The sequence below is a fragment of the Xyrauchen texanus genome, chromosome 12, assembly GCF_025860055.1.
Source record: "Xyrauchen texanus isolate HMW12.3.18 chromosome 12, RBS_HiC_50CHRs, whole genome shotgun sequence".
In the NCBI taxonomy this organism is placed as follows: Eukaryota; Metazoa; Chordata; class Actinopteri; order Cypriniformes; family Catostomidae; genus Xyrauchen; species Xyrauchen texanus.
Window position 1 is genome coordinate 35,107,331 of NC_068287.1, and position 14,812 is coordinate 35,122,142.

Below are 14,812 nucleotides of genomic sequence, written 5' to 3' on the forward strand. Positions count from 1 at the left end.
GCTTTATCATTGAAAATGGCACTTTTAATAAAATGTTTAACTATAACTCTTTAACTTAATTGAATTTTGTTTTCAGCAGAGTGAATTAGCTCATCATACAAGGTGTCTATTATTAGGTGTAATTTTAATGAGGTCCAAGTTTAAGGATAAATAACGGTCCAAATACATATTTTCTTAAAGAGATACCGCACCCAAAACTAAAGAAATTCAGACATCTTTCACTCACCCAAATGTTGCTTCAAACTCCTAATCCAGACAGGGTGATAAACGTTGTGTAAGTCCAACTTCGTAAAGAAGGAGGCTCCCTGCAAGAGTTCGAAGGCTGAGGACATCAATGGTAAAGTATAGCGATTCTTCACTGTGATGTCATTCATCCCCCAATAATCTAGAGGGTTCAGGGTTACCTTTCAAGGTCTGGACAGTTCATAAGAACCTAGAGTATATTTGTAGCGCCAAATTACTCAACTCTAGACAGGCTTGCTAAGCACTATTTTTCAAGTGTTTCAACTTCGTGCTGTCTTAACGTCTAGGCTCTATAAACGTCAAGCCCGACTCCCTATCTCGATGTTTCGAGGTTGAGACCTCCACCATCCCGCCGGATACCATTCAACCTGCCACTTGTGTGATGGGCATGACATCCTGGGAAAGTCTGTGCAACACTACGAAACACCACGCCCACCAACATGTGCCCAGCGGACCGGTTATTTGTTCTGTGATCTGCCCGGATGCATGTCCTACAGTCACTCATCCAGTGTCACTTGTCATCCAGAGTGACTCACACTCAGACACTCATTAGACAGCGATTCTGGTGGCCATCATTAGCACAGGACGTACGTCGATTCGTAGCCGCTTGCCCCATTTGTGCGACTAATAAGACATCCTGTGAACCCCCAGTCGGGCTCCTCCAACCGCTGCCAGTCCCTTCGAGACCCTGGTCGTACATGGGCAAGCTGAGCAGATGAATCAGGAGCTGAAAAAGGCCCTGCTCCGTGTGGCCTCCCGTAATCCGTCTTCTTGGAGTGATCATTTAGTCTGGGTCAGTACACCCACAACTCCTTGCAGTCATCGTCTACGGGGTTATCACCCTTCTAGTGCAGCCTCGGTTATCAGCCCCCTCTGTTTCCCTCACAAGAACCCGACATACAAGAACATTGATCGTTCCCAGGGGAACGCTGATCACGCCACTGATTAGCGTGCCGAGCAACACCTGTTCTCCTCTAATTCATTCCCTCCTTAAGCCTGTTGTGTTCTCAGTATCTTAGATTGTTGTTTGATGTTGAGTACTAACCTCACTCTCTCTGCCTAGTTGGTCCTGTCTCGTGTATCTTTTGGTTGCCGATGTGTCATGTGTTTGGTTGCCTTCCAGTATTGCTGCGTGTCTTCTGGTCTTCCATGGAGGGTACTTCTTCTCTGCCCATGTGTTGGGAGTTAAGTTCGCTCATCTCTGCTGGCCATTGTTCTGCATCTCATTAGCTTCATGGAAGATTCTATGAATCTGTTCTTGACTTCCACAATGCACACACTCATCGACGCGCATGCCATTGGAGATTGCTTCCTGCTGCTGCAGCCAGTGTCGGGATTATCAACATTCCTCAACCCAGTGACTGCTCATTATTATTGTTAATAAATCCTTTGAACTATTCCTCTGCTCTTGAGTCTGGTTGTCTCAAAATATCAATCCCTCTGTGTGATGAAGAGAACAAAATTTTAATGGTTATTCACTCTCAAATAAAATAAAATCATAAACTCTGTAAATAAAATATTTTGGCCACTTCAATAAAATCTCACTGAATTTTATTTTATTGCATAAAATTGGAATTATGCAATCGTATGTCATAGTACCTCAGAAAACAGTGTCTCATAATTTTCCTCATGAGCAACTTCAATCACTTATTGAAACATCAAAAGCCACAGCATGTATGTTAGATCCAATACTAACTAAGCTCTTAAAAGAGATATTCTCTGTAATCTCAGAACCTCTTCTTAATGTTATTAACTCATCGCTATCCTCAGGACATGTCCCAAGAAACTTGCATAAAATAGCAGTTATCAAACCGCTTATTAAGAAGCCACAGCTTGATCCTCGATAATTGGCTAATTATAGACCATCTCCCGTTTATGTCGAAAATATTCGAAAAGGTAGTGTCCTCACAACTGTTAATTTCTACAGAGAAATAGTATATATGAACAATTTCAGTCAGGATTTAAGCCCCATTACAGCACAGAGACTGCACTTATCAGAGTTACAAAATACTTGCTCTTATCATCTGATCGCGACTGTATTTCTCTTCTAATGCTTTTTGATCTTAGTGCTGCCTTCGACACATAGATCATGACATTCTCTTGAATAGGCTTGAGAATTATGTTTGCATTTGTGGACTTAGTCTGTGTAAACGAGGAATTGTCAAATCAAACATAAGTTAAGTATGGGGTGCCACAGGGATTAGTTTAAGGGCCTCTGTTTTTTCCTTATATATGCGTCCCCTGGGGGATATTATCAGGATTCGTGGAATAAGTTTCCACTGTTATGCTGACGACACCCATGGGCCATGCATTTTAAATCTAGGCCTTCAGTGCGATTCATACCATTAAGAAAACACAGTTTCACAATGAATAAGACATCTTATGCATTATCATACAATCATATATTATGTGGCAGTCAACTAATAATACCAACTGACATTTTAAAAGCACATCCACACACGAAAGCCAGAACCAAGGAGGTCTAATACGAAGAAAAACTCTCTAATAATATTTGTGATTTAAATTTAGCTAGCAATACATTTTGTTTCATCAGGGTACATGGTTACTTTTCAAAAAAGTCTGACACTGAATGCTCAAGCAGCCTAATTTACAATTACAAAACTCCTGAGGTTGCTATAACAATGTAAAAAATAACTTACCAATTTGCTTGAAGTGAAAATCTGTCCTCCTCTCCTGTTTAATTAATCAATCGCATGATCATGCGGAACATCTCAGGTTTTTAAATCCATAAGGATCTCTTACTCAGTGGAAATACCAGCACTAATGACAGCCGACTCGTCAGCAAGATCTCTCACTCTTCGCTTTCAAATTATGTACATCACTTAAAGTCTTATTGCTTCACTCAAAGCCAGCTAAAAGGCCTGGACTGGGACATATCCTAAAGAACACACATACCAAGAACAAATTAATCAATCTGACTGCCTGATGAATCTGACAATCTGACATTAGATGCACATTCATTTGCACTATTGAGGGATTCTGTGGAGATTCTAAAGGCCTGACGGGGTGGAGCTCAAACTCACGTGCTGCTTTGGCTAACAAGCTTGGTTTCGGGCATGTGAATTGTGAAACAGTTGTCACAATTTGCTTGTAAGCATCGAGGAATAAATTCTGATTGGATAAACTTTTTGTTTTTGCTATTTGTTTGTAGATGAATTAGGAGTGGAAAGTGGTATAGGCAAAAAGGTCAATATTTCTTTATTAGGCATTACGACTCAAAATTCTGGCCAGTCAATTTCCTAGATCATCAAAATCCACAAAAAGAGGTAGATCCTTTTCTTATTTGGCTCCTAATCTATGGAATAGTCTCCCTTAAAGTGTTTGGGATGCAGACACACTCACTCAGTTTAAGTCTACTTGATCCTCTATTTAGCCAGGCATACACCTAATTTATTCATCAACTCACAATTAGGCTGCTTTAGTTAGTTCTTCTGGAACCAGAAACATGGGCTTTAAGGTTGGTCGATCCAGTTTGGTGATCACGCTCGAAAACCCATCAACAATGAAAACGAGTCATAATCCATCCCTGACTCCACATAGCAGCAGCAAGGCCTAAAGCCTCTCACACCCTGTCATTTTGCACTCTAGACCAGGGCTGGCCTGGTAATCTGGCATACCTGGCATTTTCCCGGTGGGCCGCTGCACTTTGGGGCCGATCATGGGCGGACTGGCCATCGGGAGAATCGAGTGGGCAGATGGGTCGACCGCGAAACAGGCCGAAAGTGCCGCGATAAGCTAAAATTATTTTTAGGTCAGATGCAGCTAGCATCATCTTTGTCAGTGGCTGTCAGTCACCATGAGAAGGCCCAAACCATGGGGAGAATTTTAACTGAGGTCCAGAAGCATAAATAGAGAAGGTTTAGTTTAGCTTAGATTTTAGAGCTATGTATTTGTACTGTTTTAAAATTTTTACCAAGAAAATGTGTTTCAGAGATGCTGCATCCTGGTGAATTTTCCCTACAGTGAGTCCTTAAAATTAATGTAGCACAGATATTGTTCTGTCATCATCACTGAGAATGTTGCATTGGTAATGCTTTGAAATGAACTGATCCAATGGAATAAAGACTGCTTGAGAGCAAACAATGTATTCTAATTGGTTATTGCGTACCAAAAATGTATCTAAACAAACATCCATTCTTTCTTCTCACCAGGGAAATACCGCTGAGGAGGGATCTCCTCTATAAGGCACAAGACACAATCTGGCAGCCCCAGCCCCAGATGTGGAACCTGCATGTGTGGCCCCTGAACTGAGCGCGCTAGACGCGCCAGACCTGACGTGTTCAGTCATGAACACCATTTTACAAGCCAGAGCACTGTCCACGCGATGCCTCTACGCATTAAAATGGAAGGTGTTCACTTAGTAGTAGTAGTAAATCTTTATGTGTCACTTTACAAGGCAATTTAAGTAGCTTCGACCTCACAAACGTACACATTTTTATAAAACAGAAAACAGAAAACAGCAAAACATCACAAAACCTTACGAAAAAACTTCACAAACCCCAGGCATTTATAATAATTTTTCATATAGCTACTATTTAATATTTATGGTTTCTCTCACATGGCAAAGACCCAGTAAACTGCTCCATACATGAAATTATCATATTTCTTCAAAAGAGAATAGACGCACTACTCACCCCGTCAACGCTCAAAGTTTATGTGGCAACTATATCTGCATATCAGGCACATGAATCCTGCGACTCTAAAGAACTTTATGATTAAATCATGCTTGCCTATAAAGGAGCAAGACGATTAAACCTATCTCGGCCGGCTACCGTCCCATCTTGGGACTTAACCTTAGTCCTAAAAGTTCTCACAGGGCCCCCCTTCGAACCTTTGGTTGATTTGCGCATGCTCTCCGTTAAGACCGCACCACTGCTGACTCTGGACTCAGTAAAACGGGTCGGTGACTTACATGCACTATCAGTCGACAATTCATGTCTGGAGTTTGGCACCAGTCTTTCAAGAGCCTCTGTCAAACCCAGAAAAGGCTATGTGCCTAATTCCCTTCACGCTCTTCACAGCGCAGGTGGTTCACCTTCAGGCCTTCTTCCCTCCTCCATTAATTAGAATGAGGAACAATAATTGCATTTGTTATGCCCTGTGGGGTACTTCACGCATACATTCAGCATACACGCCAGTTCAGACTGTCTGATCAGCTCTTTGTATGCTATGGAGGATGCACAAAAGGAATGTCCATCTCCAAGCAAAGACTTTCTCACTGGATTGTTGATGCAATTGCCCTGGCTTATGAGTCGCAGGGTAAGACTTGCCTAATTGGTGTTAAAGCACACTTAACTAGAGGCATGACCTCCTCATGGGCAAGGACGAATGGTGTGTCTGTACAGGACAGGACATACAAAACAGTAGGTTTTGCAGCAGGATGGTCCTCTCAAAACACATTTGCAAGGTTTTACAACCTAGACGTAACGTCTCTCTCTTCACAAGTCCTCTCTGTTTAGAGCACAGAGTTTAGAGTTTATCCATTAACCAAATATATTTATGCTCCTCCCTTTTAGGATGAGCTCCCTATCTTTTGCACAACCGCCAGCATTAGGCGTTGTAATTTACACAAGCACAAGCACTTACATTATCAATAAACTCCCTTCCTGTCTGGGTTTGTGAAGGAGTTCATTCATACTATATAAATATAGTTTATGTATTCGTCCTGAGTGTTCTCTAGGGTTGCCACCTATGTCTGATAAAAAACCTGGACAAATCAATGACCCGGCCACCGCTTTGCTCACAAGTGAAAATGTCCATTAGACATTAGACTCAGAAGACACAATTGGTCGTTGTGCAGTAAGATTGTGCATAGTCGTGAATATTTTAAACATCTCAAGTATTCTCACTTATCTTAACTTATAAGCTTACCTGGTTGCTTAGATACTGGTGCTTGTGCTTGCTTTTGCTTTGCTAAAGAAATAAGTAGAGGGATGACATTAGATTTGCATTTACCATACCTTAGCCACATCTATAGCCACTTTTATTTAGTATGTCTCAATCAGACATTGGAATAACAAAATCATACATAAATGGGCCTTAGCTTACCTAGTCTTCCATCTATACTTGGCGTTTCCCTTTCCTGCAGCTATCAGTGGTTTCTGTTCTTCAATGAATGTCTTGAATTCAGTGCATGATAATTTGAAATTCAATCTGACCTGAAGCTCAGACTTCACCATTGCAACTAACAGTCTGTTTCTTTTATCGGACCAAACATCCTCCATATGACTGAACACTCTGCATAGGCATTACTGACTGGTATGGAAAAAACAAAAGCAACTACTTTCAACAGCTCAGTGGATTCAGTTGCCTTGCTAAAAAAATTATTTGTTTTAGCATGGTCATCCAAAGCAGTTTTGCCTTCATGTTTAACCAGAATTTTAACTGAGCATACGGAGCAGGTAGCATAAAGTGGGTCGCCTGGTGTTGGCTTTAGCCACGTGGAGTAATTGTAATTTTTCAACCAGTCATTATTAAAATATGTCGAACGTTTCATTTTCTTTTTTACTGGCCTGTCCGTCTTTGTGAACACACTGTCATCTTCGTCTTCCGTCTCGCCACCCATGTTAACGCTAACGAACGACGTTGACGTACAATCTTCTTCACACTGCTTCTCAAATTGCCGCCTGTAGTAACTGGATAGCTGCCAAGAAGACAGACGCGCTAGATGACGTAGCCTACGTCACGTCACGTCACACGTCCCAGAGGCAATGATAGCGGATTCTACACACAAGAGACACGGACCACTCTGTGCACAACGCATAGGCTATTTCAAGTGGAGAGAAAATAGATAGTTGAATATACATATTCACGTAGCCTTTCGAAAACCGGGACATTTAGTGTCCCGGAGAGTGGATAAATTTCCCGGGACTGGTTATTAAAAAGAAGGACAATCCCGGTAAAACCGGGACAGGTGGCAACACTAGTGTTCTCCTCCTGGCCATCAGGAGGGTCACCATCCCACAAGACTGAGGCATGCTTCCTTTTTGGAAGGTTATGTCGTGTAGTGCGGCGTGATGGGATTCTGTTCCCCATATGCATTAATAAACGCAATGTCAAGTGGACTGAGTCGTAAGGGAACGTCTCGGTTATGTACGTAACCTCAGTTCCCTGAGACGAAGGGAACGCGACATTGCTAATGCTAGCTGCACTACAAAACTCTGAGTTCTTGAGGTACGAGCAATGCACTCCTTGCTCTCAGTCAGAAATTCTGAGGAAATGGTGTTTCCACAGCCACGCTACTCATCAAATCATATCACGTATGCCGTGACAGAGGGCGGGACTTATTTGCATGACAGGCGTTCATTTGGACCAATCGGTCAACGAAAGACACTCCTCTCGAGGGGAGGCGGCCATTGTCAATCACCACAACAAGAAGCTAGAAAGAGGAAGAAGATAGTCGTGTTAAGAGAAAACAGAGGAAACTATGATTTGGTGAAAAATCATGTCAGCTTTACTGGTATATATGTAATCGTCCGTCGCGATTACTTTGTGTTTTATGCGCCTTATCGTGTGCGCTTTTCGTTAACCAGCTCGGTGAGTGTTTGACAGCCACTTAAATGTCATCATGAGCTAGCATAGGGGCTAATACGCTTTTTTGTATTTAGACACAGACATATTACATATTAGACTGAAAGATTACTGTTCTCCTACAGTTTCTGTACCCGTGTTTATTGTCTAACTACTAATTGTCGAATGTACCAACCTGTAACAATTGCGGGAAAACACATTTGCTGCGGTTTGTGCGAGGATTAGCTGCTAGATTTCTCATCTGGAGTTAAGATCTCTCTATATGTGTTGACCTAATTCTGCACATTTCCTCTGTTAGTACAGAAACACATCTTTGTCCTCTCTAGTATAGTGGACACATTCACAACGCTATCCAGAACACTACAGCTGAAATGCTCGGTTAATTCCATGTTTTAGGGATAACCCTGTAATGTTCCTGTGATTTAAAATGAACGTAATAATGGCTAATTGTATTGCTTCATGTATCTACTGTTATGTGTTCTGAAAGTCTTTGCCACAATAGGTGTGCACAGTTTATGACTTGTTTAATGGTTTGATATCACCTTGTTCAAACCAATCTGTGATGTGTCACAACCTTTATTGGTTTATTTTGCGCTCGTAACAGTTTTAACGTGTTTGTCCATATATGCTTAAACCTGTGAGCAATCACTAGAGATTGCTTTGAAGTCCCACTCTCCATGTTCCTGTTAACTCTTTGTTTCACCATACTGAAATGTACTCTATCTGTGTCTTCTATGTCTTTAGGCAGCAAATTAGCAGTGTTTGTTTTCCATTCCTCTTATGTCTGCTGAGGCGTCTGGTTCATCCGGTGGTAATGTGGTCACTGCATCCAGCTCGACCCCACCATCCTCCAGCCATGTTGGGGAAGAAAAGGCCGGTAGGGGCCTAACAGGAAGTAAATATGTCAAGCTCAATGTGGGGGGTACTCTCCACTACACCACGGTCCAGACACTGAGCAAAGAGGATAATTTGCTCAGGAGTATGTGCAATGGGAGCACGGAGGTTACCATTGACTCAGAGGGTAAGAAAAAGCATAATAATGGGTTACTTGTGAGCGAAATGCAGTTGATGAAACTCTGGTCAGAATGAATCTAGTGTAGCCAGACTTTTGACATAAGTCATAATAAAGTCCGGTTCAGATTGCTGCTTATTCTGGCGACTTTAAGACAGTAAGACAACATGTAAAGTGACCAAAAATTTTCAATTTTGAAATAATTCAACTAAGGGTGTTGAAGTCTCATTGAATGGTTGTTCAGAATACATCAACAAAACAGTTTGGAAAAGATGTAAAGACTTTGATTTGAATTTCTGTCCATCGCAATTTAAATAAAACGTACAGATATAACTTGTAAAAAAAAAAAAAAACTAAGCAAAATGTGCTGTTCTGCTCATTCAAACTATATATATATATATATATATATACATACATACTGATCAGCCACAACATTAAAACCACTGACAGGTGAAGTGAATAACATGTATTATCTCATTACTCTGCATGACTTCTATGTTGTCCTGGGTTTAGGAGCTACTTGAATTACTCTTAGAGGAAAATTTTATGAGTCCTAAAATTAAAAGTTACACACCCTTAATTTTTTATGAGAATTTACGCATTAGGAGCTACTTTTAGCCTTTAAGATTTTTTGTAAGTTCAAGCTCAGGGATGCATATTTAAAAGTTTACTCCTCTTCCAAGGCTGGATGGTGCTGGACAGATGTGGGCGACACTTTTCCCTGGTACTGAACTTCTTGCGAGACGGGTCAGTTCCTTTGCCAGAGAGCACACGGGAGCTGGAGGAGGTGTTGAAGGAGGCACAGTACTACAGGCTCCAGGGCCTAGTGCAGCACTGCCTCACCACCATACAGGTTAGTCAAATGTTTCACTGGACTTGTATGCTTGAGTGTCCCCTCATTTACCCAAATGCATGTTACAGGACAGTAGAATGTCATTGGACCATTAGGTGGAGCTCGCACCACATTCCAGAAACAGTATTGGCCCACAGAGAAAATGATCTATGCTTATTTGAGCCAAGGAAGGTGTGATCATCATACTGTAGATCTAACTGTTGGTTCTGTTGTTACTATCAATTTCTAATGGCTTACTGATGTTGATACAGAAACACAAGGATGTCTGCAGAGGATGCCACATTCCTATGATCACTTCAGCCAAAGAGGAGCAGAAGATGATAGCGACCTGTAGAAAGGTGAGATAACAGAGACTTCTATGACGTACTTTCCTCTGGGGAACACAAACGGAGATGTTAGGCAGAATGTCAACCTCAGTCACCATTCACTTTTATTGTTTGTAAAAGGGTGCAATGAAAGTGAACATTGACTGTTACTGCCTAAAATTGTCTTTTTGTGTTCAACAGAAGAAATAAACTCATACAGGCTTGGAACAATATGAGGATGACATATTTAACTTTTACTTCCCTTAGACAAAGACAACAAATTAAATATGAGATATTTTAATGAAATAAATAAAGCTTTAGCCAGCAGGTGTTATGGATGAATTGTGGGACATGTGTATATACAAAAATATTATTAATAAATTTAATTTATTATTATTTAATTTAATAATAATAACAACAATTGGGATGAGATAAGGATTTTTTTTTAAAGATTTTATTTGTGTTTGTTTTATTAATCCTCCTTTCCTCCTAACAGCCAGTGGTGAAACTGCAGAATAACAGAGGGAACAATAAATACTCCTATACCAGGTACATTCAGAATTTTGGAATAGAAAAGAATAAAAAGTAGATTTATGAGTTAACTCCACCGTTGTAAGCATATGAACTACAATTCAGTTTTGTTAAATGCTACCCTGGATCTAAATGAATACTTCTATACTCCTTGCAGTATAGAAATAGTGCAAGGAAATTGGCACCAAATTTGTCACACACAAGTAATCCAGCATTGATGTGATCCACACTACTTTTTTGGTTCGTGTTCCGTTGGCAAATGTCATTAGACCTCAACAACCCCTTTTAATGCCCAGTGGGCCTGAGGCTTGTCAGTAAAAACACAATAGAAAAACTGTAAATGAATGTGGAGCAGTTAAATGTGTGCTCGAGTTGCCTTTTGTCCTTTTTAAACTTCACTCTATGTTCCATTTAGCAACTCCGATGATAACCTTCTTAAGAACATCGAGCTGTTCGATAAGTTGGGGCTGCGCTTCAATGGCAGAGTGCTGTTCATTAAAGACGTGTTGGGAGATGAGATATGCTGTTGGTCTTTCTACGGCGAGGGACGCAAGATTGCTGAAGTCTGCTGCACCTCCATTGTTTATGCCACTGAGAAGAAACAGACCAAAGTGAGTCAACGGAATTAACACTTTATTTGTCTTTGTGTGTATTGCTAGCTCTCTTTAGATTTTTGCAATGTAACAAGTACACTGCATTGCCAAATGTATGTGGATACCCCTTGTAATTAATGCTTTGGCTGTTTTTAGCTACACGCATTACTAGCAGGTACTTAAAATCAAGCATATAGCCATGCAGTCTCCTTAGGGTGTTTTCACACTTCGGTCCTCTTTAAAAGAACTATACTTAGAGGTCCACTAACAATGTTAGTATTTTAATTTTTGCACCAAACAGTCATAATTTAGTAATATATGATAATTTTCCACCCTGCCTCTGGTACTCTGTCTGAAACACTCTGTTTTGGTCTAAGCACCTCCTTAAAACTCCAACATAAATGGCCACTGTTATGATTGGCTAACATCGTGCAGCCCCTCTAATACAGCCATTTTTGAAACTCAATCAGAAGAGAGTAAACAAGCTTCACAACATTATGAAATATCAGGATTTACAAAATACACATCCAACACATTGCATCCAAATATATTAAACTGTTCACTTACTGTAAGCACAGCAGCGCCATAAACATTCAAAATGTCATTACATTTTTTTTTTAATTAAATAAATTAAACTGTTTACGTGCAGTTTTACGATCGGGTCCAATAGTGTTAACTGCCCCATCCTTCAATAACAGTTCCTTTGCAAAGCTTGAATCGTATTATGATTGGTTCAGAAGCAATCCACATACATAATACATGAAGCACATTGATCAAGACACACACACTTACAGTATCGTCCTGCGCAATGCCCGAAACGCATAAAAACGATCAAAGACATATCTATCTAGTGCATGTTTACATTCACCAACATTTAAATATAGTGCAGATGGGTGCAATAATGCGTCCAGGATGCGTTTGTGCTTAAAACAATAAGATGCACCAGCTGAGTGAAACCGAATGGGGTCTTCTTTTCAGAGTTGTGACTTGACACTGCGGCTTTTAAAAGCTGAGCGAGATATGACAACGTTCAAAGACATCTGTCTAGTGCATGTGTATATACAAAAATAATTCAAAATAGTCCAGATGGGTCTGCTTTGGTGTTCAGGATTAGTAATGCCACACCAGGCCTCTCCATCCTGTTCTCTCTCTGTTTCAAAGCTGAGCACCAGTGGGTGGGGCCAAGGGTGCGTTGTTGTAACGTAGCATTGATGTTGTTGCTGTAGAGGCGGTCATGAATTAATGTGCCCCCTTAGTGACATGGGGAAGTCACGGTAGTAGAGAACGAGACATCTTTGCAGCTTGGTTTCAATAAATGCTTTTATTGCAATGGGGATTTAGTTTTGAGTACTGAAATTCAGTATGTTTTATAGTAGAATGACCTCTTAAATGCCAAAAATCAAGGAAAACGTTATTCCTCGTGACATGACCCCTTTAAAAGAGAAAAGGAATGCAGTAGAACTGAATGCATTTGTATTTTTTTTTTTTAAATAAAACAATACTGTATTTATAGGCAAAATTAAACATATAATCATGGTATATTAGTAATCTTAACAACAAACAATTTCAGGTTACATCCATTCATAGAATACTATAGTGATATATTATAGTCGTAATTTCTTAATTTGGTGCTTTTCAAGACTTCCGGTTAAACTCTCAAATCTTCATTTGCACACAACACTGAAGAGATACCTTTTAAGTTTGTTTCGTGTGGAGTGTACAATAGTTTTAATAGTCTTCTCACTCTGTTATGACATCTCCATCGAAACAGAATAAGTGGAATGATGTGTTTGTCCTTTTGTGCGTTGTCATTTCCTGAGTCCGGGAACCTGTCAGGGCCAAATATTTTTGCCATTACATTACAGGAGATGGGCTCTGTTCCGTTCCTTTTAAAGAGGTCTGATTTTGTTTGAAGTGTTCCTATATGGGTCAAAATTCCCCAAAGCTTAAAACAAACCTTAGACTTTAAGTAGTCCTCCTTATGAATACCCATGATTTGGAAATTAAATGTTTAACAAGCACTTATGTGTGTGGTGTTTGAGTGTTCACATACATTTGGCCATATAATAGTGAATGGTGCTTTTTGCTGATGGGATGTAATTTATCTGTGATCTCAATCCAACTCTTGTTCATCTGTTCAAATAGGTTGAGTTCCCAGAAGCTCGTATCTTTGAGGAGACACTCAACATCCTGATCTATGAAAATGGGCGAGGCTCTGGATCCGGAGGCATGGCCCTGTTGGAGTCAGGGGGTGTCTCATCCCCAGGTGTTGGCCAATCAGAGGAGGAGGGGGCAGGTGTAGGGGGTGGGGATAGACGGGTGAGGCGTATCCATGTGCGGAGGCATATTATGCATGATGAGAGGGGTCACGGACAGCAGACTGTCTACAAAGACTGAATGTTAAAGAAATAAAGGAATGGTCTTTTAGGAGAGTGGAGGCTCTACGTAACTGGGGTCCTGTGAACCGATATGCATGTAAAAAATGATTGGTTGAGGAAAGAAGACTAAGATTAACATTGGTCCACTTAATACTGCACTGAAAGGGAGGGGTGGGAGGTAATTAGGGCCTAGTTTAGAAATTATTGTAAAGTTGCCACCATGTGGTGCAATTTTGTTTATATTTTTCTGTGAGATAATTCACTTTTTTTTTTTTTTTTTTTTCCTTTTTTTAAATTTTTTTTTTTAAATTTAATTTATTGTTCTGTTAATTTATTGTCCAGACTTTTCACTTTCTTATGCGTAAATGTGAAATGTTTTGTTTTTTGTTTATATGGGCCATGTGAAAGCTTATCCTTCAGTGTGTAATGGTAAACTGTGACATATGCTGATTTGTGTGTTTCAATGACAGGTTGAGAGGTACTTAGTGGGACTTTCATGTTGTAGAGATAAGTCAGATCTTATGGGAAACTGACAAAAATGTGTGAAGCCTGTTGTTACAGCCATAGCTCATAGAAGATCAGTTTTGGATAAACAGAGGATCATCATTTGAATGGTCAAGATACAACCGTTACAGGCATATTTATAACACTTGTATTGTTTTTTCTCAACAAAATACTCACAACAATCTGACATCATATTGCTCATGTTCATGAACTTTTTTTATCCACATCAGTAGGATTAAAATTACTTGCACTAGCACTAAACACTGCTTTAGTTTAATTGCAGGAGCATTTATAGATGATTTGATGCTTACAGCTAAAAATGAACCACAATAGGAGTTTGGATTACAACCCCCCCTCCCCTCACCAAAATGTCTTTATTGTCAATGGAAAGCCATAATTGCACACACTCCTTGTACTAAACCAAAAACATTCCCTAATTTTGCCAACTAGTATGCATGCAATGCCGTCCTGATGTTGTTTTGGTATTTTATCCAGATGGATGAAAATTCCATTAACATTTTCAATAAAATGTTGTTTTGATTAAGTGCTTGTGTTAAAATTCACTGTTCTTGAAAGATGACATTGTTGTACAGACGACTTTGTATATTCAATCAAAATGATTCCACATAAATCGCAATTCCTTGATAACATTAGATGTTTTCAGTGTTCTTTTGTTTCTATGAGGTTGATGATACTTAATTTGGAATATGTGAGAAGTTTTGTTTTCAGTTTTATTTGCCCAATATAATGAATAACTCGGAAATATTTTCTTAACAAATTTTTTTTTATATCAAATATACCACCGTTAAATCTTTAATTTTGTATTATTCAGTATATATATA

The 14,812-nt window shown here is 39.8% G+C and overlaps 1 protein-coding gene across 1 annotated transcript; it reads left to right on the plus strand.

The window, feature by feature from the left end:
* The first annotated feature begins 7,620 nt into the window (after positions 1 to 7,620).
* kctd13 (potassium channel tetramerization domain containing 13) lies at positions 7,621 to 14,623 on the plus strand. Its single transcript, XM_052139595.1, has 7 exons — positions 7,621 to 7,800; positions 8,539 to 8,815; positions 9,490 to 9,659; positions 9,911 to 9,997; positions 10,461 to 10,513; positions 10,911 to 11,106; positions 13,234 to 14,623. The coding sequence occupies exons 2-7, from the start codon at positions 8,575 to 8,577 to the stop codon at positions 13,483 to 13,485; spliced, it is 999 nt and encodes a 332-aa protein (XP_051995555.1). The 5' UTR covers positions 7,621 to 7,800; positions 8,539 to 8,574; the 3' UTR covers positions 13,486 to 14,623.
* The last annotated feature ends 189 nt before the right edge of the window (positions 14,624 to 14,812 follow it).

Bases quoted from the DNA above. Each gene is read 5' to 3' on its own strand.
- kctd13 (XM_052139595.1), top strand. From the start codon at position 8,575: ATGTCTGCTGAGGCGTCTGGTTCATCCGGTGGTAATGTGGTCACTGCA. The intron at 9,660-9,910 runs GTTAGTCAAATG...ATGTTGATACAG, and splicing joins ACTGCCTCACCACCATACAG to AAACACAAGGATGTCTGCAG. The intron at 11,107-13,233 runs GTGAGTCAACGG...CTGTTCAAATAG, and splicing joins CTGAGAAGAAACAGACCAAA to GTTGAGTTCCCAGAAGCTCG.